General features: G+C 33.3%; 6 protein-coding genes and 1 non-coding gene across 7 annotated transcripts in view; 3 read left to right on the top strand and 4 right to left on the bottom strand.

Annotated features, from left to right (window-relative positions):
* The window catches only part of nuf (rab11 family-interacting protein nuf), a 103,675-nt gene extending 97,720 nt beyond the window's left edge, over positions 1 to 5,955 (bottom strand). The window contains exon 1 of the mRNA XM_073091375.1: positions 5,904 to 5,955. The gene's annotated coding sequence lies outside the window, so the exon portion shown is untranslated. The remainder of the gene's footprint in view (positions 1 to 5,903) is intronic.
* Positions 1,741 to 8,465, top strand: LOC140756001 (mpv17-like protein). The gene is made up of 5 exons (XM_073091381.1): positions 1,741 to 1,962; positions 3,615 to 3,746; positions 6,100 to 6,185; positions 6,931 to 7,043; positions 7,749 to 8,465. The coding sequence occupies exons 2-5, from the start codon at positions 3,615 to 3,617 to the stop codon at positions 7,976 to 7,978; spliced, it is 561 nt and encodes a 186-aa protein (XP_072947482.1). The 5' UTR covers positions 1,741 to 1,962; the 3' UTR covers positions 7,979 to 8,465.
* On the bottom strand, positions 5,326 to 5,407 carry TRNAL-AAG (transfer RNA leucine (anticodon AAG)). Its single transcript has one exon. It is a non-coding gene; the product is annotated as a tRNA-Leu (tRNA).
* A 324-nt stretch (positions 8,466 to 8,789) lies between the features above and the next one.
* LOC140756193 (uncharacterized) lies at positions 8,790 to 10,579 on the top strand. The gene is made up of 3 exons (XM_073091632.1): positions 8,790 to 8,997; positions 9,080 to 10,060; positions 10,446 to 10,579. Exons 1-3 carry the CDS (start codon positions 8,827 to 8,829, stop codon positions 10,452 to 10,454), a joined length of 1,161 nt encoding a protein of 386 aa, XP_072947733.1. The 5' UTR covers positions 8,790 to 8,826; the 3' UTR covers positions 10,455 to 10,579.
* Positions 10,580 to 11,568: 989 nt separating this feature from the next.
* Positions 11,569 to 14,758, bottom strand: LOC140756218 (uncharacterized). Its single transcript, XM_073091676.1, has 6 exons — positions 14,533 to 14,758; positions 13,691 to 13,883; positions 13,279 to 13,363; positions 12,933 to 13,134; positions 12,493 to 12,645; positions 11,569 to 11,877 (listed from the first exon to the last, which is right to left on the bottom strand). The coding sequence occupies exons 1-6, from the start codon at positions 14,587 to 14,589 to the stop codon at positions 11,803 to 11,805; spliced, it is 765 nt and encodes a 254-aa protein (XP_072947777.1). The 5' UTR covers positions 14,590 to 14,758; the 3' UTR covers positions 11,569 to 11,802.
* A 579-nt stretch (positions 14,759 to 15,337) lies between these two features.
* The window catches only part of Hexo2 (beta-hexosaminidase 2), a 51,510-nt gene continuing 39,190 nt past the window's right edge, over positions 15,338 to 27,657 (top strand). The window contains exon 1 of the mRNA XM_073091091.1: positions 15,338 to 15,474. Coding sequence (XP_072947192.1) covers positions 15,427 to 15,474 — 48 coding nt within the window. The 5' untranslated portion in view covers positions 15,338 to 15,426. The remainder of the gene's footprint in view (positions 15,475 to 27,657) is intronic.
* On the bottom strand, positions 17,451 to 22,586 carry LOC140755779 (MAPK regulated corepressor interacting protein 2). The gene is made up of 5 exons (XM_073091097.1): positions 22,428 to 22,586; positions 22,255 to 22,339; positions 21,932 to 22,041; positions 21,395 to 21,451; positions 17,451 to 18,161 (listed from the first exon to the last, which is right to left on the bottom strand). The coding sequence occupies exons 1-5, from the start codon at positions 22,477 to 22,479 to the stop codon at positions 18,016 to 18,018; spliced, it is 450 nt and encodes a 149-aa protein (XP_072947198.1). The 5' UTR covers positions 22,480 to 22,586; the 3' UTR covers positions 17,451 to 18,015.

Here is a 27,657-nt window from a genome sequence, read left to right as displayed (position 1 = left end):
TACCTACCTACCTATAGTTACCTATAGCTTATTTTATTATATTTAATTTTCTATAAGTTTCATTATAATTGTAAACATTTTTCAGTTAATCTATTAACATACATGAGAGAAAATATATATTTCAAAATCGTATTATCTTTCCTAACAAAGCACGATTAAATGAATTCAAACTGATAATAAGTCCCTTATTAAGAGATTTATATTTCTATAATACCTAGGTAAAGCCTTAAGTAAGTAAAAACTCGAAAAACTATAGATTAGAAAAACGATAAATATAACGTGATTCAAACGACACACCACAATACATACTATAAAATGTTAGAACAGAGAGATTATTACGATCGTTAATAACCAAACTATCCAATGTTTTGCCTATCAAAGATTGAAAATTGACAATTACTTCATACTAGAATTTCTTATCTTTAGTAGGCAACATTTCGACAGATTAAGTATTAATAATCGGCGTTAGTAAACGAATTGGATGTTCACATGTGCACCTAGCTCCCTCTGTCGCAAAATATAGTACATCAGTTATCTGTACAAAATATTAGTTCTTATTATGTGATACTACAGACACAGTATCTACAGACTTACAGAGTTTAGGATGATGCGATAATAATACAAAAGTGGGTTACCTGTCATCTCTTGTAAAGTTATCAAACCATTCAAGTTCTTGTTATCAGCCAATCATTGATATTATCAGATACTTATCAGTTATCACTAAATAAAATATGTTTTTCAAGGTTGTTGTTATGCAGATTTGCTATTTATTATCTATGATAGCGCCTGTTGTCTCTATCTGTTTGATGGAGACCTCCCATAGCTTTACATGCATCCCCGTGCATGCATATTCTATCTACGAATAAAAAATCTAGAGTTACTGGTTTAAAGGCTTCTTTATCTTTACGAAAAATGTCGTTATAATGAGTAGGTACATCTTTTTCCACGATTATTACATTTTAGGAATAATTTTCGTTAAACTTTTAATTGCATTTTAATGACTTGCGTCATACAATTAGGTAACAATTAGAGGATAGGTACTATGTGTGATTGTGAAAAAATGCGAATCACATATCTAGTTACGTATGGCATTTTTGGTAATGTGATTAAATCCGATAATGATAATTCCTTGTGGATTAGAATTAATTATCAGAATCCGGTAGACCGGTCGGTGTGTATTTTTCTATGAAAATATTTAAAAAATATCTTTATATATTCTAAAGTGTTTATTGTGTTCAAATTAATAATAATAATAATGTTATAAACAAAATAATTATAGGTACATAATGTATTTGAATTTAAATAGAAGTAGTTGGCTTGTAGCGCCATCTAAGAGCGAGTTACAAGAAACAAAGTAGACAGCAGGAACATGCCCAAGAGAAAAATGATTTTAAAGTTAATTACTTATTAATGATCAATTTATCTAATGTTTTGCCTGCCAAAAATCGAACTCTGACAATAAGGCAAAGCCTTAAAAAAGTTGAATATTAACTGCATTATTATGGGCCGATACTGATCCGATGGTGTGGGATCTTCTACGTCTATAAATTTGAAAAATATAGCAATTTCAAAATTGTACCCATAATAATAAAAAATGGATGTAGGTATATGTATTAAGGAGTTAGTACAATCTGTAGTTTTAATAAATTATATTTAGTTGCGTTACATTGTATGTGTGTACCCTATACCATGACATTAAACTTTTAAATTATTCTATTGAAGTCAATTGTCCATCGCGGGGTCTGGCCGGAGTATACCGTAGTATACTGCGATAACCAGCTGATAGTAGTCGTGTACATTACTGACAATACAATAATTAATCGAACTTACGATAATTTATGAATACCAAAATTGATAATGGTTGCTCTGGTACAACAGTGACTCGCCAAATATAGAATTGGGTGTAAGAAAGTGGAATATTGCGTGTGAAATATTTGTTTGTAACTTCCATTTTGTTTTTCGGTATGTATTATGTATATTATTTTTAGTTTTTTGTTTAATAAGATTTTGAATAACACCTTAATTCACCATATCCTGTCTGAATACATCCTCCTTTTCACGATGCATCCTTAGGGACCATAATTCATGTGGCCATGTAATCGTCTATAAGTACATTGGGGATATTGTAGTATGTAACATGTAGTAAGTCCCGTTATTTTAAAGTCTAAATTGTAGGGCTAAATGATAGTAAAAAAATCATAGAATTGCGTCACTTATATATTTGCAATTTAAGTGAATTGTCTCCACTCTTATTATTTCAATAACTAATACCCTACATCCATGTACTTAATTATATTTCAATAGGTACTGTCTTTTATAAATTAGACAAATACCTATTCTCAGTGTTTGATAGATATTAACGATTAAAATATCTGAGTCTATCTATGAACGTAAAGATCAGACTCAAGTTGATATTCTAGACAACGTATTAATGAATTAATTTAAATCCTGGGCGGTATTTAAACAACTATGCAAAAATTACTAAATGAGGTATTATTGTAGTGCTCTAATTATGTCAGTAATGGCCTATTTGGTGTACAGAGTAATTATCATTGCTCTTAATTTGGTGCAACGAAATATTTAGGTACTACCATGGGAGTATTAGGAAGTTAATATCAGTTGGGCAAATAGCAGATATCTTTATATATATATTTCTTATGTGCGTGTGTATGTCACTGAACTCCTCCTAAACGACTAAACTGATTTTGATGAAATTTGTTGTGTGTGTTCAAGAATGGTTTAGATTCACAATTTAGTCCGTGGGAAAAGGTTTTTTTAATTAATTTTTAATTCGTAAGTAGTGTATAGAATCGGAAACTGTGCATTTGATCAAGTAATGATCTTTAGCAAAGTTGTTGTCCAAGATCCCACGAGGGTTTAGGAGTTGGTAAGACCAATTTTCGACAGATGGCATCACTGTCATTCCAATGCAGGGACAAATTTTCCGTTTAACGTATGTCATATTATTTCTTTAAAATGCAGGCGAAGCCGCGGGCACCACTAGTAAAATAATAAAACTTTAGCTGATGAGATACTATAAAAACTTTAGTTTTAAAAGTGTTCATATCAAACGAGCACGTAACCTACTTGATGTGAGGCCACTAAATCTCTCGCCCGCTTCCGGACCTCGGAGGGCATGTTAAACCGTCCATTCCGGTTCTAATCATTGGACATCAGTCGTAACTTGTCGAGTAATTTATCGTTAACCCATTATTGACCCACTGCTGGGCTGGGCTGCTGCTGATTTCCTCTAAGAGTGAGAAGGGTTAGGTCATAGTACGTCGCGCTGGCTAAGTGCAAATTCGTAGACTTCACAACTTTGAAATTAAAGATTTAAAACATCCAAAGAATTGGTTATTGATAAGAGCCAGTCACTACCAATCAGCATTAATAATTTTAAGAAGGATTCATGTTCAGTAGTGGGCTTTATAGCAATAAAGTAAATATTATAACATGAATACATTTTAGTAAATCCATTTGTATAACTTTAGTAGCTCTACATCGTGTTATAAGTGCCTCGCTTAAACTTAAGATCTCCGCTATAAAAATAGGGTGTTTTCTTAATGTCCGTTTATTAGGACATATCTCAGTATAGTTTTTATGTCAATCTTTAGATGTTGTCTCGGATGGCTGGTTGGTGGCGACAGTCGCTGAAGCGACGGCCGGTGCTCACCAACACAGCGGTGTACGCCGCCTTCTACACGGCAGCTGAACTATCACAGCAAACGTTTAATAAGATGTACTCGGTAAGCCGTATGTAACTGTAGTTTTAGATTAAAAATAAGGTTCATAAAAACGTTTTAGCTTCATAGTCACATACTATAGAGTTTATACTTATGGAGTCACATCTGTAGGTCGTAGGAAGATGAACTCACGAATACGTGTCGGACAAGTAAGTAAAGTCTTGGTGAAGTTGTCAAAATATGTGGAATGAACTTCTTTCTAAGCTTGGTTGTTCGGATATGGATATATCGGAGCGGGGGTATTTCCCGTACTAAAGATCCTTCTGCATTAAACCCCAGAAGGAACGTTTTCGTTGCTAGCGATCAGAATAGGGGCTCTGCTTTTTGTCAGCACAATGCTCAGCCCAGTGGGAACATTGTCGTTCTTAATGAATCAAGGGCTGGGATTATATTATGTTCTCGGGCGAACCTTAGGGCATCACGTAAGGGTGCTTCCCTTTATATTTAAGTCCGGCTACCAACGGCTGTTTACCTGAGTACAAATCTGGCATAATCTGATCATCTCCCAAAACATTACAAACATAAGTTTATTAGGTAATTACGTGACTTATATTGCAATTGTTACCACAGGTACCAACCACAGTATTATGTCAAAATTATCTAACTTACGTGTCAAATATCGGAAACCGCGTACAAACTGGACCAAGGAATCCCAATCGCTATCACCAGATTTGAATCATTTTCAATCCAATATTATTTTAATGTAGTCTTTTACTCTTATCTCATACCTACTTATTCAAATATTTACAACTAGCTGACCCAGCAAAATTTGTACCGCCTCAAAATCTATTTATCAAATATATATCATATAAAATATAGCCTATGTTACTCGTGGATAATGTAACTTTCGAATGGTGAAAGAATTTTTAAAATCGGTCTAGTAGTTTTTGAGCTTATTCATTACAATGAAACAAACAAAAAAAGGTTTTCCTCTTTATAATATTAGTATAGATAACAAAGTAGTAAATACGTAGTAGGCATGTATAGTAAATTACTATACATGCTTACTCTTAGTAATTAACTGTAGTTGCAGAGATGTTTATTTTATTTTTAAATGGCATGAAAAGTAGGTATACGAGTACATGTTGTACCTATCGTTAATTTATTATAATGTTTCATTTTCTCGATATTATACTCTCTATTGATACTTACTTACTTAGTACTTGTTTAAAAATTATATTATTTTTATGTATCTACACATTAAAATCAAGTACAACATAAAGATACATTCGTTTTTACGAATTATATACAATAATCTGGTCTTCTAATATTTTTGCGTGATAAAGATAAAAAAGATAAACTACTTCGATAGACTAATTGATAATACTAATGTTAATTACTAATATATACTGTTATTAGTAATGTTAATTACTAATATATAATGTTAATTACTAATGATAATACTAATGTTAATACTAATGTTAATTACTAGATTGTACTTTATCACATCGTAGAACTTAATACGATTATTATAAATATGAATGAAAAAAATACTTATCACCCTACTTTTAATTAAAACAAACGTGAACGTGTTATAAAATATGAACAACATTTTATTTAAAAATGAAAAAAAAAGTGTTTATGGCAGCGGTGGGATTCGAACCCACGCCTCCGAAGAGACTGGTGCCTTAAACCAGCGCCTTAGACCGCTCGGCCACGCTACCAATGAACGTAGAGTCCGAAAATCAACAACGCGTTCCCGTGATAAGCATATTACGTCATATCACTACATAATGTATACGTGTATGTATATATTCTCAGTATGTGACATACGGGTACATATTAACTATCAGGTATTGGAATAAATCATTGTATTTTATTTTGTAAGCGCGATATGAACGACTCTACATTTAAAACATATGAATTGGCATTGATTAGGTAACATTATAATAATTAACCAATATGATTACTGGAAATATAATACTATAAGACCATTTTGTATAATTTTTAATAATTAAAAATAACATTTGCATTTAACAATAAATATTATGCACTCAAATGTTGTTAGGCTATTCGAAAATAGTGGACCAACTGTGTAATAAAGTTCTGAAATCAATGCTATAGTGAATTAGATTACTAGGCAGCTATAATTATTATAAAATATTATAGAAATACTCCTAAGTGCAAACATATTAAAAGAACTATGTTATTCTTACTTACATACAATGCGTGCTGTCTTTGTAGACTTGATGCTGTATTAAATTAATAAAAATATGTTAGCAATATTACTAACTATGGAGTAACAGACAATGAATGGTATTGTCACAGACCTGTATCGTATTGTAATAGTTAAATAACAATAGCAGGGGTATGACGTGTACTGGGTAAACAATGTTAATAATGTAATGTTTTTCAGGCTGAAAAACCCCCGATCGACGTGGCATCCGCGGCGCGTATTGTCACAGTTGGCAGCTGTTTGTATGCGCCTACGTTGTTCTACTGGTATGTTCTGTGATGTATTACTATAAAATAAACTAGCCGATAAAAATGCCATCTATTACTCTTGTGAAGGAATGATATTAGAGTTACTTTTTACAATTCCTTGTTTTTTTTTATATAATATAAGAGTAGCAGACGAGCATGCAGTCCACCCGATGGTAAGTGGCTACTGCCGCCCATGGACATCTGAAATCAACCCCAGATAGGATTAGATATTCCTACCTGAGGTCGGCCACAGATGCGCCGCTACCCCTGAGGACTAAGCTGGAACGCCTCGGAAAAGTCTGTCTCCCTTCAAAGCTGAACACAGCAGCGCCTAACACTGTTGTTATTAGGTAGAAATAGGTGTGGCGGTGGTGCCGCCGGAGTCGAGCCACAAAGGGTTCTACCACCTTATACCTTCTGTTTATTTTTAATCGTAATTAATATGTTATAAATTATAATATATTTAAGAAACACAACATAATTCTGTAAGCGATATAATGAAAAATAAAAAAATGTGAAGAGAAATATAGGCTTCAGGTAGAGCTTGTTCTGACCTGACCTGAGTTGAACACAGGTGCCCAAGGGCGGCAGCAACCACTTACCGTTAACTATAAGTTCGTTTACTCCTCCAATAATAAGGCTCAAACAGTTATGGTGAAGGTATTGCCGTAGGCTAAAGTCAAAGAGCTCTACCGCCTTAAATCAGTCTTCTGTTTCTTAAAAAAATATAATAACGTATTTTTAAAGTGTTTGGAATACACAGGTACAGGTTCCTAGATAAGAAGTTCATTGGGACGTCGGTCAAAGTGGTGATGACCAAGGTAGCGTCTGATCAGTTCATCGCAACTCCTATATTGCTCGCTACATTTTATACATGTAAGTATTTAAACTAGCAGTGAAAAAATAGCAGTGATAGCCTAGTGGTTAATAAACTCGGCCTCTTGACCGAGGGGTCCGAGGTTCAAATCCCAGGCACGTAAAGGTACGCAGCTAAAATTAATTATCACTTGCTATCAAAACATTGTGAGGAAACCTGCATATCTGAGAAATCTTAAAAAAATGTTTTCAACGGTATGTGAAGTCTACCAATACGCACCTGGCCAGCGCGGTGGACTATGGCCTAATCCTTCTCATTCTGAGAGGAGACCCGTGCCCAGCAGTGGGTCAGTAATGGGTTGATGATGAAGTATCTTAACTGGCAAATTATTTTGCATAAACTATGATAACTAAATCGAAGGATCCTAATATCAGATTTTTGCTATAAGCTTATAAAGTATAGATAATTTTTAACTCTTAGTGAAAACCGGTCTACAGGATGACCATTGACCATATCTATTTCTAGAGTGAAGAAGCTCTTCATGTATTTCAGTGGAAGGTTTTGGATGCCAGCTGACTTACACATTAGGCGAACAATTTAGTACCTAGGAGTAGCAGGTGGAAACACATCTGTGATCGGCTTCAGGTTAAACTGTTACAAAGAGTTCTACAAAGAGTTGGTTACATATATCCGCTGGCGGTAGTGGTCACCTAACATCAGATGAACTGCATGCTCAAAAAGTATATACTTATTGTTTCTTACAGTGTTAGGAATATTGGAGCGTAAAGAAGACGTGTTTGAGGAGCTTCGGGAGAAGTACTGGAAAACTTTTATTGCTAATCAGGCCTTTTGGATTCCCGGACAGACGATCAACTTCTTCTTCGTACCATCCAATCTTCGAGTAGTATATGTCGCTTCCGCGTCTTTCATATGGATAAATGTACTTTGCTTTATCAAGCGGCAAAAAGTTACAGAGAAAGAATTAAATCAATAACACTAGTTTAATTAATAATATAAGTGTTAGAAGTATTTTATGATTTATAGTACTCAAGAGAAAGGTAACTAGTGCAGTAAGTGTAGCAGAATCACAGCATAAACTATGTTGTACATAATATGAATATAAAATTTAGGCGATTTTCTGAAACGCGTCAAGAGATGGCGCCACATGTATTCTGAATCATGCTACATGCAGATTTTTTATACAAACTCCAAACTAAGAGTGTTAGAGCACGGCTACTCCCCAGTCATGATCATCACTCTAGAGTTAACCTCATTCATGACTGCAGAATTTGAAGCAATTCCTGTTTACTTTCAACTTATATCATAGTAAGCGCCTACAAAATTACAACGGCAAATAAATGAATGCGCACATCCTCGTATATTAGCAGGCGCTTCTATAAATAATGCGATTTAATTATGTTTATTGTTTTTTACTAACTATTTAATTAAGTGAAATCGTTGATTGATGGTGCGGTGTTATTTACTAAATTAAATAATTATTAACTGATACCTTATAAATTACACTGATAAAATTATTGTATTATATTATACTATTTTAATAATAAACCTGTCTTTTCTTACAACCTTGCTGTTTTCTTTTTATTCATGATTTAATAATAAAAACTACCATCCGAATCGAATACTTATATCCGTTTACAAAGTTTCTAATTACGAAATAACAGGTTGATTTATACACGTTTATATATTACCTAGGTTCACTGTAAAAATAGATAATTAAATCAAGATTTCAATGTCTCAGACTTACATGGCTTCACTTGCAAGACTAAAATAGCAAATCTGTAGTTTTCTTTTTAGCGCCACGGAGACCAGTTGTCATGAAAAATGGAATATTTGGAAAGTTCATTTAATTGTTCAGTGAAAACAGACTTTCAAATCGACGATATATTTAACCTAACATCAGATAATAGTGAAGCGCCAAAGTTTGGAGCTAGCTTCAATACTATCACTGGAATTATTTTAGTGTTTTTTATAAATGTTGTTCTAAGCAAAGAGGTACGTAGTACATAATAATTTAATATTCACATAATTAATGCGTTTAATTAACCGGATACGATAGAATTATATTTAATTTCAGCAAAAGAAGCTCAGATATTACTACACGTTAAGAAACTACGATATAAACCTATTATGGAGAATAATAATTCTAATATTATTAGTATGTATATCTCCTATTATAGTTTTGTGTCTGGCAATGGCTTTGGTATATAAACTTATTTGTTTTATGATTATAAAATGGGAAGATGAAAACTTTGTTAAATTTCTGGATAGCTTTGATGTCTTTTGGAGTTTAGAGGATGACACAACTAAAAGTATAATAAACGTATTAGGAGTTATTGAATCAGATTGTCCAGAAAACCTCGTTGATTGTATTGAAGAAAAATTGCTGAATGTGTCTATCTCTAATGAAGGTAAGATCTTTTATAGAAGGACAGAAAAATATGGTTTTTACTACTGGAGAAGACCTGACTTTATTGATATGAAAGAATATATTCAATTAGTCGATATTCCAAATATTTATGACTATTTACACGTGGATGACTTGGAACAGATGTTAACAAATATATCAGACGAATCACTCCCATTCAACGGAGAAAGCATGTTCCAAATTTTTATAACCAAAAAGAGGCTGGATAGCGGCGAAGAAAAAGGGAAATACGCATTAATATGCAGAGTTCATCATTCGGTTGGCGATGGCATAACACTAATCCAATTTTTATGCGAAACATTAGGGGATGAAATGAGCAATGATACGAGCTATCTCAAAGCAGGTGCAAGCTATAACAATATCACCAACAAGTCACCAAGTGATTTGATTGAGATGATGAAGAAATTAGGTGATATATTAATTTCCTTTACAAGTGTATTACAAAGAAAACCTGATGATTACTCACTGTATGGACCTAAATTGATTGATGAAAGCATATTTAAATGGATTGATGAGGATGAAAAGGTTTTCATTATGATAAAAGCTATAAAAGACAGTGTTGAGGGAGTAAGTTTTTCAGATGTTATACTTGCAGCAATGTCGCAAAGCTTACAAAATTATTATCTTAAGGTAATTTTCGTTTATTTTTAAGTACCTAAATACTTACTTACGATTAGAGATAAGTTGATTATCCTCATAATAAGACAGATACATTGCGAAAGAGTGCAAATGTGACGCACCTATAACTCTAATCTGCTTAAACTACTACATTTAAAAGTTTTTCGTAACTCCTTTTTTGTATTAATCATTGAAGCAGTAATATTTGCAAAGTGTCCTAACCATACGAAAGTGTACCTAAATCAGAATTATAGCACATTTATAGTCTAGTAGGATACTGAAACTACATGACATGTATATTGTCATGGTTTCGGCTGAGATACTAATTCACCCAAAACACTAATAGTGAAAACTAATTACGAATTAAAATTTTAACAGACCATGGACTGTATTCCAGAACATGTAGCAGTTATCAGTCCAGAAAGACATTCTAAGACCGGTAGAAATCTAGATTTAGATAACGATTTATCTGTAAATCTATTCGATTTGCCGATTAGTGGAAAGGAAGATATTGGTAAACGTAACAAGCATTTATGAGAAAGTGCTAATCCTTTGGTAAGTTAAGGAATAATTTGGCCGCCTTACTCCACTTATTAAATCAGAGCACAGAAGCTTTGCATTGCTTTTCTATACTAATATTATAAAGAGGAAAACTTTGTTTGCTTGATTGTAAAGAATAGGCTCAAAAACTACTGGACCAATTTTAAAAATTCTTTCACCATTCGAAAGCTACATTATCCACAAGTAACATAGCCTATATTTTATATGAAATATATTCAATAAATAGATTTTGAGGCGGTACAAAGTTTGCCGGGTCAGCTAGTTTAATATATAGCGCAATAGAAATAGATGGTTGATGATGTCGCCAGAGTCGAATAACAAAGGGTTTTCAACTTTCAAAATAAGTGATATTCATTTTGTTTTTCCAGGTACAGTTTAATGGCACTCTACTAAGTGGGATTCAGCGTTAATCTCCGGACCAAGAGATCTAGGCTGGCTCCTAGACGACGCGGTGACAGGGGTCAAACAGCTACACGCACAGTACACAATGTAAAGTACTGGATGGCAGAGCTTTGCACTGGCTACTCAGCACAAAGGTAGTTTCATGCCTATTTTTTTGCGATATCAGCGACTTTTGAGCGACCGTTGCCTTCTTGAGCACTTGAGTAATTTTATTACCTTTCGAACATTACACACCACATAATATACTGTCTGATAAAAATCGACGGCCCTGAGATAGAGCAAGAGGAGCGGTTAGCCGGTTTCTAGGCAATTTTTAGACCTATCTAATTTAGTCTAAACTATGCAATAAGCGAAAATGTTTGAAAATTTCGTTGAAAAAACAATATACGTGACCTAAGACCTTTGAGAGACGCTCTACGCTGACCGAGGCCCTTCATAAACTACCATGTTGCAATGCGATGGCAAATCCTTAACTTATTTGACATATTTAAGATCTGTTAATTAAGTTGAAGATAGTGGTGAAAGAATATTTAAAAACTAGATTTTTTTTCAGATATGGAGATAGTCAACACAGAGCTCTTGATAAAACATGATGGAGTATTTAAAATTATGGGTATCCAATAGTATTTTTCGTAATTTGTATATTTTTTACTATTTGTAAATACATTACTCACCTTGAAAATAAATCATTGAACACTAAATTAAAACAAGTGTTTTTTTATGTATGAAAGTATGCATGTAAAACCTAAATAACAGTTTATGATATAGATAGAAAATTCAAAAATAATATATTATTTCGATGATAATTCTTCCAGTTTGACTTTCAGTCTTATGTTTTCCAGAAATAGTAAGTTGCATTTCTTGATCTGAAAAATATAAGTTGAGTGTAAATAAAGTACAGAACAAAAATGAGTGTAGGAACCTGTGGTAGCGCTAGTGTCTTTCGACTGGAGATATAGTTACTAATACTAGATTTAAGTTCTTACTAAGACACATGGATCAATGTAATCTGTTAAATTAAATTAAATTATAGAAGAAACAGTAAGTTCATCGGATGTTTAATAGTCAAATCTACATAAGGTATAAAGTCCTACAAAAAAATTATGACATATGCGTCGGCCGCCGCCGGAAACGCTGGAAAACGTCACAATTACAACAATCCAGAATGACCAGAAAACAATAGTTCCATTCTGTTATTACAAAAATAGGTACCGCCCACCCACGAACTACATAGAATTTTACCACCTACAAATCTGCATATTCCAGCAAAAATTATTCATCTAAAATTCTGTTCTGGATTTGGGCGAATATCCATCGCACTATGTAGGTATGGTCCACGTAAAACCGCTGGTCCGCCCTGAATATACTCGTAGAAATGAATCGCGTCGCCAAAGCAAATTGTATACTCGCAACAACTTCAGATGCTTGCTTGCAGTTTGGCGATAACTTTATCTTAGTATAGAGCTATTTATAGAGTATACCTCAGAGAGAAGTAACGCGATAGCTGTATCGTGTTCGGAGCTCAAGTTTTGCGAGATTTGGTCGTCCAACTCGAGCCGCGCGCGCTCCACTTCTGACAACATCTTTCGCATCTTTTGTCGAAGTCTCTCACATTTGTCTTCATAGCAGGATTTCTAATGTTGCAATGAAATTAATAAAGAAATGATTCCTGAGATAAGTCACACAAAAAAATATTGAAACATAATGATGTATGAATTAAGAAACAGTCAATCGTCAAAAGGATTCCTTTGAAGGGTTTTGAATGGGTAAAACAAACCACTGTGAGGAAACCTACACACCAGAGATTTAAGAAAAAAGTTCTCGCACTTGACCAGCTACAGTGCATGGTGGGTTATGGCCTAAGCCCCTATCACTCTGAGAGGAGGCCAGTATCGTAATGAGTAGACGACGAGGTAATTACTTGAGTCAATTTCTTGCAGCGAAGTTTCAAATACTTCTCGCCAACAGTAAGCAACGCTTTATGTGTGCAAGCGAGTTGATCTTGTGCAATCTTAACGCGGTCTTGCAAGCGTTGCACCGAGGCGTCGCGGGCGTTCATCGCATTGCAACGCTCGTGGTACGCTTGTAGGAGAGACTCGTAGCGTTTTGATAGCTCTTCGTATCTATAATATCAAAAAATCTTTTTCATGGATCTCGGTAGTCCAAATAACACCTATTACTCTTCCAAAAAGTCATAGGAGGCAACTAAGGACAATGTCCATTTATTAATAGTTAATACTTATAAATAAATATAGATAAGTACTTACTGATATTGAAGACAAACAATACTCATCGTTGACCAGGACTCAGCAAGGTCTATTGGACTTCTTAATGATGACGCCGACGGCTTTTCTGCGAATTTCAGGTTTAGGTATACTATAAGTATGTAGTTGAATGAGTTTGAACGCAAAACTACTTTTACATTATTAAACTATAATGAAGCTGCAGAGTTCCAAAATACTACGATATGTAAAAGTAATTTGAAGTTAGCCGTAACAAAATGATGAAGATTTAAAATCAATTAGGTACGTATTTACTTATGAGCAGTTAGATACATGAATGATTTAGTGTGTGATTGATACATGATTTTGTTAAATCATGTATCAATCACACACTAAATCATTACAATTGCAACAGTGCAATATTTTCTACACGTTCCATCAATTGATATTGAAAGACCTGATTTAGATGATATTGTTTCCTTCACTTCCAATTGACCCATGTCATGGGGTTCATTGTGAGTATGCGCATGAGTGGCCTTGCACTGCAGTAGTCTCGTCTCATACTTGTTCGTTTTCTGTAAACTTCGGTCTAGTTTGTTAAGTAGATGTCGGGCGTTTTGGATGCCTTGCAGAAAACTCTTCTTATTGGACTATAAGGATCAAGCAACAATTAGTAGTTATAGTAGCGTCAAACTTCAAGTCCGCTCTGAAGTTATGCGCGCAGGTGTCAGTCAGAGTGCCAATGCGGTCGCACACAAGTATATGCAGTATATCTGCATATACTCTGTAGCAATGTAAGGGCACACTAACGCAGCTACGTAACCATGGGCGAGAGCGGGCAGCGGACGGATGCCGGGGGAACCCGCGCTGTCTTCGTCCCGCTAATATCTACAATTTGCTATTGCGATGCGACTCGTTTCTATATTCGGATCGGATTAGCAGTTTGGCGCGGACTCTACTCTATTCTAATACACGCTTTTGTATTTTGTCAGATATGAAAACTATAGCGAAGATATATTTTTTGAGTAATCAGAATTATTTGTCGGACTCTTTGGAAGCTCATGATGCACCTTGTCCAAGTAAATCAGCTAGTAATTTAAATTAATTAGCGTACACACCTCTGCTGCCAGATACCGGTACGATTTCACAGGCAGGGAAGTCTACCTACTTCCTATGGGTATATAATATAGGCATTAAACCCTACAAATGATATAAAATTGTCTTGACCAGGGATTAGAGCTGTCTGAGTACCACTGTAAAGAGCTTTGTAACTAATATAGCCGATTTTAATAAACTTACTACTTTTGATTTAGTTCCTGTCTCGTTGCTAAAAGAACTTGTGTGAGAGCCGTGCATTTATACACTTATTTATAACTACCACCAACTGGATTCTGGATCAACGTATTTCTTGTAAGAACACCAGTTTTATTCGATTCCGTATTATTTTAATTTGAATTATAATAAAAATGTCCTTACGTAGATACCTTCTCCAATTTTGTCAAATTAGTCATGTCAACGTTCATAAATATAATAAACTAAGTATAGACTATTCGCTCTATACTAAATTTAAAATTTATTCTGTGGTATCGTGTAATGAATTCATCCCGTAAGAATACCTTTTTATTGTCAAAAAAAAAAATACAATTAAATCGATAAAATAAACAACACTATATTAAGTCTCTTTAACATGGTGAAAGCAAGGATGAAGAAATAAAATACGAATTTCGTGTAAACATCTACGATGTCTGGGTAATTTTGCAATAAAACAAACAAAAACTTTGTCAGATGGTTTACTCAACTACAACAAAAAGCATAACTTTTAATAACTAAATCAGTCTAAAAATATTCTACCTCCTGATATCACTACGACTTAAATATTCCATCTAAAAGGTTTAAAATCTATAACTACATCGTGTGCAATATTTTCATAATGCCTGAAGAGCATTGATGCACAAAACTAGAAAAAAATAACGACTTGTATACATTTGTACACTCAATGAATACATAAATACATGTACAATTATACAACAATACATATTTATGTAATCATTGCTATTAGATATTACTGTCAACTGCCAACAAAATAAAAAAGCAGTTGTCATTGAGAAATTATAGTGAGAAACATGTAAACTAAGCATTTTGTGTAAAGAAACCAATATTCCGAAGATTTGTACAAATTCTTTGATTAATGTTATGGAAGACTTTATTCTGCTTCGAGCACTAGAAGCCGTGAAAACACAAGTAAGTAACAATTCATTATTATTGCTTTTAAAATTGTATAACAATTACAATAACAATTCATATTTTGTAAAAAGCTATTAAATGTTCAACTTCAATACTGACATAACAACGATATATAGTAAACATTTGTAAATAATGTGATGTTTTCTTTATTTATTGCATACATTTATTGCTTGGAGACAAGTTGCTATAAAAGTTTAAGCTAAGTATATACTAGCCTAATATATTATGAAGACTATTACCTCATATTAAATTATACTGAGGTTGATCTTATTTGCATATTAAGTTTTGTTCTGCGGTTAAGAAATATTAAAATACAATTTAGAAGCTTCACAACATAATTTAACAGTCAAATTTGTAATTATGGAGCAATTATTTTATAACATGTAACAAAGTCCATATCACACCACATTATGTATCTACTAGTATTTTATAGACAACGGTGTTAATTTAAAGCTGTCGTAGGCATGCAAGTCGTTATACAATTTATTTGAAGTAACTAAGGCACAATGAACATAACAAGGTACAAATGAACAATATAGAGCCAAATAGCTTTAGTTGCTGTATTGCCAGGGTTACATAAGGGTAGTTTTCCATGCTAAGTTATAGTAGTTACGTTGTTAAAGCCGAGTTCAAGGGTCCAGCTCTGAATCACCACACATTTCGGAGATAACTGCCACATGTTACAGTCATCTCTTAAAGTTACAATAAGTGGTAGTATACATTGAGTCCTTTTAACTCATTTAACTTTACTTACTGGTGCAGTAGTCAAAGCAAACAAAAAGACAGTTCTATCATCTTCAATGTACATGCAGTTTTTGAATAGTTATAATACGGTTATATATTAAAGTTCTAGTTTAATATTTAGTATTTAAAAGAATTAAAGATATATTGTATGGTCTATAAAAGTAGGTATTTGATATAAAGACCAACATGTGGCGATTTGTAGGTAAAATATTCTCGATTTGAAAACTCTTAAGTAAATGGAGAGTATCATCTTTGGATACTTCTATAAGATAGTGTAACATTATGTTATTTTGCTTTAAAAGTAGGCTTCATGTAATCCCGGCATTATATTACAGCATATATTACAAATAGCATGAATACATTATTGAGGCACTTCGGATTAAAATTTTTGGCGTTGTAAGGCTAGTCTTCCATCTTAATGGCTAAAGATGAATGGCTAATATTTAATGCATGATTCCACTTATAGCATAGTTTATATTTATTTCGATCCAAAATACATCCCTTCCAAACATTGTATCAATAACGAAAATAAAAACAAATTTAGGCAATAACAATTAAATTTAAAGTTTGTGTTCTTGTTCTTTGGTATTGTTTTTTTTTTAATAAAAACTTCATTTTAAAACTATTGCGATAAAATTTTCAGAAACAAAAACTATAACATTCATTCAACACAACAATCTTAAAAGAATATTGGTTTGCAACTTACTATTCTAGTAGTAGTAGTAGTTGCAAAATATATTGAGCTTCGGAAACCTTCTCTTACTATATTTTATAGGTATCTACTGAGATCCACAATCAACTGTAGGTTACTAAATTTTATACATAAACCCTTTGTTGCTTTCTTCACATGGATTTTTAGGGTTCCTAGGATTATTCGGATTTGTAGGATAAAACGTAACCCTATCAATAAGCCTCCGCTATCTGTCATAGGGTCATCTCTTGAACTCGTAATAGATGACACTTGAAAATGTTTGTGTGTGAAACTATGGTTGATTTATCAAAAAAATAATACATGTTAAAAATAAAGAGGAGACCTCAGAAACTTTACTGCTATAGCTGCTATGATAACAAATAGTTAAAATAAAATTAGGACTATAACAGGGGAGATATAAACAGATATTTTAAAATTGTAAACATAATAATTTTAGAGATTTTAAAACAAAGCTTTTATGGAGTTTTCGAGTTTTACTGTCTTCTACTTTTTCTCTTCTTTTTATTGTCACAAATACTATCACTGGGTTTAGCTGCCATTGCTATTTTAAGCTGAATATTTTACAGTTCAGTGATTTTGATGGTAGTAGATAGATTGTTATTCTTTCAAATTTTCATACAAAAGGCACAAAAAGCGTTTTTACACAACTTGCCATCTCACAGAAGCCTAAATATTATTATTCTTTCATTCATACAGAGGATATTGATATATGATATAGCTGTAATAATAGAGTATATAATCATATCTAAATATCTATTACTGGTAATGAATATAAACAAATTCATACATTGAGTAAGGTCACTCAGTTACTCTTTATTTATATACATAGTCGCTTACTTAATCAAATCCAAAATATTATGGTACCTACTAAAACTATAAGATATCTCTGTAAGATGTCGAAATCAAGTGATTACAGATCTAAAACTTGATTCGATACTTATCATATTTTTATTCACAAAAAATGGCATCATAAAAATATTTGGCAATGTAGTAACATTACAATTTAGTAAACTGCAATTGATTGTGACTTACGCTACCGTACAATTTTATGTTCCCAATATATGTCGCATGGATTGTATTGCTTAGAGGGAATTGGTGATGTTCTGGAAGAGGCGCTTGCCCCACCACGTCTCCAAGTCGAAAGGTTTGAAGTCATTGAGAATGGGGCTCGGTGCGTCGTCTTGGTAGTAGAGATTGGTTGGTGGTGCGGGCGATGAGCATGTTGATCCTGAAATGTTAAAAAGAAATATGTAATATGTACCCTCATTGGAGTACCAGTATAGTTCGGCCAGGAAGGTATTTTGCCACATCTATATCTTGCGGGAAGTGGTTCTTGCAATTGGGTGTAAAAGTTATGGTATATTATGTGTAAAAGTTAAGGTATATAAGTGTATTGGGAATAAAAGTGGATGCCAAATCATTTATATAAGGCTACCATCTTAGTCCTCAGAAGTGACAATGTATCTGTGACTAGCTTCTGGTAGAACACTTGTTCTATATTATGTCCATGGGCACCAAGTATCCCTTAACCACGGACCAAACGGACTGTACACACATTTGCAACTTCAGTGTTATAAAAATATGAGATGACACATAGTTGTTGTATGTAACATATGCCACATCCAAGATGCAGGGACACTGCCAAGTTTATGTTTAATAAGCCTTCATTCTATGTTGTATATGTTTATTAAGAAATGAAACAACAATTAAACAGAGCTCCTAAGTTATGACATTAGACTTAATCTTATATATAAAATTATCATGTCACAATGTTAGTTACCACACTCCTCCAAAACGGCTTTACCGATTTTCACCAAATTTTATATGCATATTCAGTAGGTCTGAGAATCAGCTACTATCTATTTTTCATACTACTAAGTGATAAGGGTTGTTCACCCATAACATTTTTTTATTTATATGGCAACACAACGTTTGCCGGGTCAGCTAGTCATTATATAATTGCCTAATAAAATACGCAAATATACTTTAATAGTATAATATTACAAAGTAAATTGCACAATATGGTTAAAGAGACACATAATATGATACTATCTCATGTCTATATCGCATAATATTTACACACGTGACTGATTTTACCTTGAACTCGCTATAAATAGCTGCTGAATGCCTACAATGCTTATAAAGACTAGCTAAAAATAATGGAATATTAGCTGGCATGGAGTATAATACTGCATGTATTATGGCAGTAAACAATATTTCGCTTCAAAACTTAAATTTAACAATGATATTTGTGACTACATGACTACTTTAGTTGAAAATAGATAGTCTGTTTTAAAGAAAGTGCATTTGTATAAAATATATTGCTATAACACCAACCAAAAATATACCAAAAGTATTTATGTCTGTATTACTTATAGTAAAGGACAATTTAAGGTTTCTCTGAAAGTGTTCAGATCAGAGTATGTTTTAAATTCTATTGCAATTTCAAAGATCTTTGGCTAAAAGCTCCTACACACCATTAAGAACGTAATGAATTGAGGTTACTCAGAATAATAGTACATTACGATACGCGTGGCCAAAGTAGCCTATTTTTGCACGGCGTGAAGTTAGCGCCCGAGCGCAGCGAGGGTGCTAAACGCCGTGCACATAATAGGCTACTTATGTCACAAGTATCGTATACTATTTTATAGCTCGTGTGACATAAACCCGCTTATACTTGTGAAATAATATGAAAAAATATGATAATTATTTTGAAACTTATAAATGATTGAAACTAAAAATTATGAACTAAAAAAACAATAAAAATGTGACACAACCAAAACCATTGAAATTTGATGTGAAGAAGTCTTGATTTAGAAAATTTAGTAATTATTCTGCTCTTGTGATAAAGACAAATCTAACACCACACATACGTCTAAATCTATCAAGCCATTTAGGCTACATACAGGCGTCTAGACCACTGACTTATAATGGGAACTCCACCTAAACGTATTAAAGAAACATATGATAAGCAATCACATAATGTACTAATACATGACTAATACTAGTGATACAATAGAAAATCGATCGATCGATTATCCGGACTTCAGTTATAAATATTCGCGATTATTCGGATTGACAAACGTGAACAAGTAACTTTGTAATAACCCTTGCAAATCAGTCACATTTTGTGTGACATGTGCATTTAAATTCCGGAAAGTCGCCAAATCGCAACTAAAAAGTTACTATAGAAAACAAAAACCCGATTGCTAAATATATAGCCTAGTATGTTATCTCCACAATTTAGACGAATCCAACGACACGTCATATGTCAAAATTAGTGAAGTCGTTTGAGTTTTCCAAAGAATGAAAAATACATACGTAACAAACATATAGTTGAAAAACATTACCTTCCTAAATCGGTTTAAATAGCTTTTCTTCATAAACTCAATTATCCAAATTTTCGATAATCCGAATGCCACAAATACGACAACAAATAGGTCGCTTAGTCGAGATTCTACTGGAGTAGTATTATGGCTAATTTTGATAATTATTCCTAATTTAAATATCTCCTACTATGGTGTGTAGCGAAAATACACAGTCTAAACAAACAATAAAACTCGATAAAGCCCAACAGATAGTCTTATAGTGATGCTATTGCTTAGTATATACACAATGGCAAAAACATTTATAAATACGTCCAAAATAAAATATTATCATAATTATAGCTTTAAACAAAATACTCATTACTCACTTTTAATTTTTAAATGGCATTTAAAAGTATGAAACGTTCATAGCTATGTTTATTTTTTACAACTGTGAGGGTAGTGTATTAATATTCGTACGGTGTAAAAATCGGCTACTTTGGACACAGAAATGCGAGGCTAAAATGCGGGTTTAGGTCACAGAGTGCTATAAACTAAATTTATTCCTAATATAGATAAATTAGGCATGCCTCAGCAACATTATGCAAAGTTTAAATTACTCAAATTAATTATTATTCTTTTATGCTTTATATAATGATTTTCATAATTATTTCATTTTCATTTTCATTTCACTTCATTAATAAAGTCATTATGTTTCAAACACATCTCTGGAATGTGTCATTGCATGCATTGCATGATTTATGTATTTATAGAGGAAACCTGTAAAGGGTCATCATAATTTTAGGGCATCTAAATATGTAGTCCTAGTATATTTTATTACATGTATTATATTGTGAAAATATGTATATCTAATATATAAAATTCTCGTGTCACAGTTTTCGTTGCCATACTCCTCCGAAACGGCTTGACCGATTTTGATGAAATTTTTTGTGCTTATCCGGTATCTATGAGAATCGGCCAACATCTATTTTTCATCCCCCTTAGTGATAAGGGTTGTTCACCCTTAATATTTTTTTATTTATATGGCAACTCAACGTTTGCCGGGTCAGCTAGTTATGTATAAGGGTAGATATATCATTTTAATTCACATATGATTATGGTTTATCCAAATATGATATTTATAAGAATATCTTACCGATTGTACTTGTCGGAGTGGATGGCTCGCTGTCACCATTTGCTGTTTGTGTCCAAGCTGAAAAAAATATTAATCAAATTAAAGAAATATGAACTTTCTTTTTGCTGAGCTGTAAGCTATGTATTTGTTGTTTGTTGCTGTTATCACTTTGTATAACCGTGACTATGATCATATATTCCGGTTAAAAGTAGGAAGTAGTAGTAGATATTGATACCTTAATTCGCAAATCACCCAACTCCACTTTTTGTCAAAATATTTTAATTATTTATTGTGATAGTAAATGGTGTTGAACAATATCAAATAAAAAAAAAACAACGGACAAAGTGGAGTTGGCTGATTTGCAAATTAAGGTATCAATATTTTGATTGGATTATTGTTATGGTGGCCAGACATGTTAAAACATCCATCCTCATGTTTGGTTAATTTAAGTGGTTTGTAAAGAGAGATGTTTGATATATGTTTTTATAATGTTTAATCTGATATAAATAAAGATATTTATGAAAAAAAATATAATTACCCATAGAAGTGAATACTTACTTTCACTTATATATCTAATTATTTCTTCGTGTTGTGGAGTGATTACATGGTGTTGTATTCTTTGATGCACTGTCTTTTTGCCATTGGAATGAAACACAGGTCTGGGCATACTGAAAATTCATAAATTATCACTTAGAACAATAAATTTGTTTATTATTTTTCAAAGCAAATTATTCTTATATGTGTTTAAATCAAATTAACCGCACCACATTAGTAATTTTGTTAACATAAACGAGAGTGTAACAACGGCCGAGGTTATGTAAAAACAGTGATGAAATATTTGAAACTAGCCATGCAATTCGTGTACATTCAAGACCACTCACTTAATAATTTCGCCATTGTCAGAGTCTGAAGACTTCCTGTTATGGTCTTTGCGGCTATCCAATCTTTCCAAGTTTTGTGAGAGACCTGCAAATCAAAATAATCGGGTCTTATGACTGCAACCAGGTTACGGGCTAAACCAAACAAACCGCTTATATCATCCTAAAACGTGTACCTCTTCGTGTTTTTGCGACTATTTTGCTGGGTCCTTTAGAGACTGTATACATTTTAAATTTTCACACAATTTTATAAAAAATATTCTAAATTTCACACTTGAAATTATGAAAGGACTGATATTGAAATATGTCAGATTATTTCTGATCGGATTGTGTTGTGTTGCTAGTTATAGATCAAATTGTCAGCTTGACAACGTGTTGACAACGTCGTGAAACAATGGTATTAAAATAAATTATTTAAATTACGATGTAGACTACTAATTAGTAGTATTAGTGTTAGTAGTATTAGCTAACAATTTCATTAACGTAAGTTATTATTCTTTAATTTCGTGTATGAAGTAGAATATTTTCAATATTAATTAAATTTTTTGCTGGTAACACTCAAGAAGTTAGGTTCTGCTTACACAATTGACTAAACAATTTAGTTTTTGTTTCACAGATGTAATGCGTTTAAATTAATTTATATTAAAATTACCTGCGCGATAAAATACATATTTAATGACGAAACGTAGAAGAGTGTATTGTATTAGTCAAGTAACGACGTAATAATTATAATTAAGACATTTATGATATCACAAGGTATGATTTCTGAAGAATAAAATTCAAAAGCATTTTTCATAACAATTTATTTTAAAATACATTTTTACCACATACGTGTAAGATATATAATGTAATGAACCATCTCCCAAAATATATGATGTGATAGATGTGAATTTTCATTCACCACACTAGATGAGACAAAACAGTTCATTCACAAAAATAAGATGTGTCTGCTGTTGTCATTTTTAGGGTATGTACACATTATATGAATACCATAATAATATTTATTAATAATTTAATTACCTGTTTTATCTGAAATACATCATAATTTCTTCAACTCATAACATAGCGCGAATTTCTTAGTCAGTCCGTCAGTATATTTTGTATTATTAAATACATTTTACATTTTTCAGTTTTTTGCGTACAAAATACTGAAAAATATATAATATATATGGCTGCAACTGCAACACTCTTGCAATTATTTTATGTCCCAGTCTTAGATTAGTAAGGATTACTCACTCCTAACAAGAAAATGTGCCCAGTTTTGAGAATTAAAATAGTTGCGTAAAAAGTTTTGCCACGTCTTCGTGCTAAAATGTCCCTAAAATATTTGAAATAATTATTTATTTATTACGTAAATTGTACATTGTAATTGTAAATTACGCAGTGTTAGTTATGTTTTCGTAAATTTTCTGTAAAAATGTTTTTATTTGTCAAGAATTCAAAAAAAGAACTTACTATAATAAGCCGTTTGTGTCTTCATTCAATTTCAAGGCGGCGAAGTATCTTTACTAATCTATGGTCCCAGTGCTGTATTTCACGTTATATTTGCTATTGTTTTTAGGTAACGCGGAAATTAGGCCGCGTTAGCGACAAACTGCTTATCGCGTGGCGTTCTTTCCGTAGCGTGCGTCTTACAAAAAGTGGAATCATTGAAATTCAATCGTTTTTGCGTCCAATTACCCACTCATACATAAATTGTCGCATAATTTATTTAAACACGCAATGTTCAGTAGTACACTTCCACATTTCCTGACTGATTATGAAACGCATATGTTTAGGTAGATATTTGTGTTTGTAGGCATTTAATGTCAGGAAATCATTTCATACATACATTTAAAATCATTACATCGTGTTGTATGCATAATTGTATTCATCATAATTTTTAAGAGGTCGATGTACCTATTTATAAAGTTAAATACAAGCGTTGTTGTTATACTTCTTGTTACGAATAAACGAAAACTGTTACGAATAATGTTAAGAACTACTTATTATCTATATTATTAATATTGAACTGATTTATTGATTACTTATAATAAATACATAAAATCGACTAAGCGCGGTCGCTTAGGGAGAGTTCCGTACCCAAGCCATGAAATACCGGTTTCATGCATGGATGCCCTATTACTTTACTTGTTTTATTTCAGTATTTTTGTTATATAACGGCCAAACACTGGCTTTAAGAAATTCAAACGTCTATAAGAGGTAGAGCCATCTGACAGACAAACTTACAGCGGAGGCTTAGTGATAGGGTCCGTTTTTAACAATGATTCGGAACCCTAGAAATAGGGTGTCTAAAAATAATTCATTGTAAATTACATGTAAAAATACAATTCTTTAAGATGATATTTGGATTTTGAACAGTATACAATACAATATAATATGTTTGTCTATGTCTCATCGTTATGCATTTTTTAAATAGCAAATATATTTCTTCTTTATACCTACCGGCACAAATGCGGCAGCTCCGTCACGTTGGTTCAATAGTTTTTTAACGGCCTAATGCATTACATTAAAATTAGTCATAATTGTTTCCGTGACCTTCAATGTATCGTAATATGTAAGTGATCGTGCCAAGGTTACAGCGGCATTTTCATACACTTAGCTACTAGTATTACATTCAAACAATGCAAGTGCATCATCCTAGAACTAGTTTACATCTAGGTATTATCCTAGGTCTATTTTATAGACCTAGTACCTATACTTTATAACAAGTAGTAGGTACAAATCATGAATATGTTGGTTTCTATCACAAATTCGCAGAAGAAAATTATTCACGAAAAATAATTTCAACATGCATTTATAAGTTTATAAATTATATTTTACTTTTAAGTCGTATAGTTTTACGACGGACTTAAAAGTAAAATATAATTTAAACTCGGTCGGATATATCGCTACTCTCAGTAAGTTTTGGCGCCTAGACTAAATTTTGACAAATATCTCCCTTACCGGAACACAGCGGTAGGTACTTAAAACTGTTGTTAAAATGCAGAAATAGGCGTGGCTTTGGTGATTGCGGGGTGGTCATATAGTTCCACCACATTTAAGATTGATGGTTTGTGACTTTTCACAGTATATCTACACTAATCTACTTGGTTGAAAGTTAGATACGATTTTTACTGCACTCTATTTGAATATTGCAAATAATTAGTTTTTTATTGGTGTTATGTGTAAATAAGCTTGAAAAGACCTACCAGCTACTTTTGTCATCTCCTGCACAATTTACACTCCACGGCACTAGCACATTAACTGAAGAAAAATGGACTCTCTTAAGGGCACCTTAACTGCTATGTCAGAGCTCTTTAACTCTCGTATGGCAGAGTTCCAACAGGAGCTGCATAAAACCAGCACAGTGGCACCGTCTACTTCAACCCTGGCCGCCGAATTTGCAGCATTTAAGAGATTCATTGCTTCTGCACTTGAAACTGTGCAAAGGCAAGTTGAATTTCTCGCAAGAGAGTTTGACCGTCTTGAGATGAAAGGGCGTCGCAAAATGCTGCTTATACACGGCGTCCCTGAACAGCAGTCTGAGGACACTACTGCACTGGCTGTCGCTACGGTCAACAAGAAATTGAACGTGACAGAGTTTACTCAGTCCTCCATCACCCGTTGCCACCGGTTGGGACGTCCTTCAGAGAAGAAAACCAGGCCTATTATTATCAAGTTTCGTGAAGTGCCCATTCGCGACAAGGTGTGGTTTGGAAAAACGAAGCTCAAAGGCTCTGGGCTTACGTTGTCAGAGTTCTTAACAAAAACGCGGCATTCACTCTTCATGCAGGCTAGACAGCGACTTGGGGTGACTAAATGTTGGACTCGTGGTGGCATTATATATGCCCTGGCCTCCGATGGCTCCCTTCAGCAGGTAGAATGCCTGGCGGATCTTGACGGCATTGCAGGTACTGGGGCCACTGCTTCCTCAGTGCATCCCTCAAATCAGGCGGATGATAAAACTGGACAACGGCCCAAGAGGACGCACAGAAAGTAACCATTTCAATTATTTCTTTGCTTGTGTTTTGTAACTTTACTTTCATAACTAACTGGTAACTCATTCTCACTCAACATCTTCTGTATTATTTTTTCACTACTAACATTTCACCATTGTATTTGATTTTGTATGCACATATCTGTTTTAATTATTATTATTTGTTACATTAAATTAGCAAGTGTTGTTTTGTAGGTTATCAGTTTGTTTTGTTATTGTTATGCCTATGAATGTATAGTGAATAATTATATAGTCTATGGCAATGGTCAACGATACACTTTAATCTTAATACTGTAGTGGATACTTAGATTTTGGCCATTGTAATTTAGCAGTTTAGATTGCCTTGCACCAGATGTCACTACTTATGTTCATTAACTGACACTTTGTACTTGTTTATTACCGTTGAACAGACTTTTGGTTTATTGTTGTTATGTAATTATTCATTTTGCCCATACATTCATTAAATAATGTTACTCGCATTATTCATCAGTTATTTACAATGTATAGCTGGTGGGTTGAATTATGAAGCGTAATTAGTTTTGCTTTTTAGTTTTTAATTGCCTCTTCTTATTGTTGTTATTTAGATTAGTATTATTGTTATTTTATTAAATAAGCAACTACGATGGTAGCCCATAGTGAAAATGACGAAAGCGTATGTTCCCTTTCTTTTACTTCTGCGTCTGATGGGGAGAGCAGTAACGCCAGTTTTGAGAGCATTCCTCCTTTAAATGTCACTTTAAACAACTTATTTGTGGATGTTAATAAAAATTTTAACGTCTGCCATATCAACGCCCAAAGCATACCGGCACATTACACAGATCTGATTTCTACGTTTGATAGCAAACACATTCACGCTATACTTGTTTCAGAATCATGGCTTAAATCATGTCTTCCTTCTACTTCATATTCACTTCCGGGATTTCATTTAATTCGCAACGATCGCTTCGAACGGGCGGGAGGCGGCGTTGCTATTTATCTCCGTTCCCATATTCCCTTTTCTATAATTCGTCAGTCACAACCCGGCAGTGAAGCCGAATATTTACTTGTTGAAGTCCTCTTCTCTCATACTAAACTTCTTCTAGGGGTATTTTATAATCCTTCATTAACATTTAATTACTATTCCGTATTAGAAACTTTATTAGAAGAAATTACTCCTGTTTACTCCCACTTGATTCTTATGGGGGACTTTAACACTTGTCTGTTAAAAAATGACAGTAGATCAAACCACCTTAAGTCAGTCATTGAGGCAGCTAACCTTCATAATCTTCCACTCTCTGCAACACATTTCTTCCCCAATTGTTCTCCTTCTCTATTAGACTTAATATTCGTATCTTCACCAGACAGTGTTGCAAAACACGGTCAACATGCTGCTGACGGTTTCTCTTACCACGACCTTATCTACCTATCCTACAAATTGAAACCTCCTA

The sequence above is a fragment of the Epargyreus clarus genome, unplaced genomic scaffold, assembly GCF_041222505.1.
Source record: "Epargyreus clarus isolate Ecla_fem2 unplaced genomic scaffold, WU_Ecla_fem_2.2 ptg000034l, whole genome shotgun sequence".
NCBI classification, from domain to species: domain Eukaryota; kingdom Metazoa; phylum Arthropoda; class Insecta; order Lepidoptera; family Hesperiidae; genus Epargyreus; species Epargyreus clarus.
This window is presented reverse-complemented; position numbering and strand designations above follow the sequence as displayed.

What these genes read in the sequence shown, in the direction of transcription:
- LOC140756001 (XM_073091381.1), top strand. Translation starts at nt 3,615, where the DNA reads ATGTTGTCTCGGATGGCTGGTTGGTGGCGACAGTCGCTGAAGCGACGG. An exon ending in CGTTTAATAAGATGTACTCG is followed by an intron (nt 3,747 to 6,099) that starts GTAAGCCGTATG and finishes AATGTTTTTCAG; the next exon opens with GCTGAAAAACCCCCGATCGA. An exon ending in GCGCCTACGTTGTTCTACTG is followed by an intron (nt 6,186 to 6,930) that starts GTATGTTCTGTG and finishes TGGAATACACAG; the next exon opens with GTACAGGTTCCTAGATAAGA.
- LOC140756193 (XM_073091632.1), top strand. Translation starts at nt 8,827, where the DNA reads ATGGAATATTTGGAAAGTTCATTTAATTGTTCAGTGAAAACAGACTTT. An exon ending in ATGTTGTTCTAAGCAAAGAG is followed by an intron (nt 8,998 to 9,079) that starts GTACGTAGTACA and finishes ATTTAATTTCAG; the next exon opens with CAAAAGAAGCTCAGATATTA.
- LOC140756218 (XM_073091676.1), bottom strand. Translation starts at nt 14,589, where the DNA reads ATGCACGGCTCTCACACAAGTTCTTTTAGCAACGAGACAGGAACTAAA. An exon ending in CAGGAACTAAATCAAAAGTA is followed by an intron (nt 13,884 to 14,532) that starts GTAAGTTTATTA and finishes TGATCCTTATAG; the next exon opens with TCCAATAAGAAGAGTTTTCT. An exon ending in TCGCGTTACTTCTCTCTGAG is followed by an intron (nt 11,878 to 12,492) that starts GTATACTCTATA and finishes TATATTTTTCAG; the next exon opens with ATCAAGAAATGCAACTTACT.
- LOC140755779 (XM_073091097.1), bottom strand. Translation starts at nt 22,479, where the DNA reads ATGTATACAGTCTCTAAAGGACCCAGCAAAATAGTCGCAAAAACACGA. An exon ending in GACAATGGCGAAATTATTAA is followed by an intron (nt 22,042 to 22,254) that starts GTGAGTGGTCTT and finishes ATGAATTTTCAG; the next exon opens with TATGCCCAGACCTGTGTTTC. An exon ending in CACTCCGACAAGTACAATCG is followed by an intron (nt 18,162 to 21,394) that starts GTAAGATATTCT and finishes TTAACATTTCAG; the next exon opens with GATCAACATGCTCATCGCCC.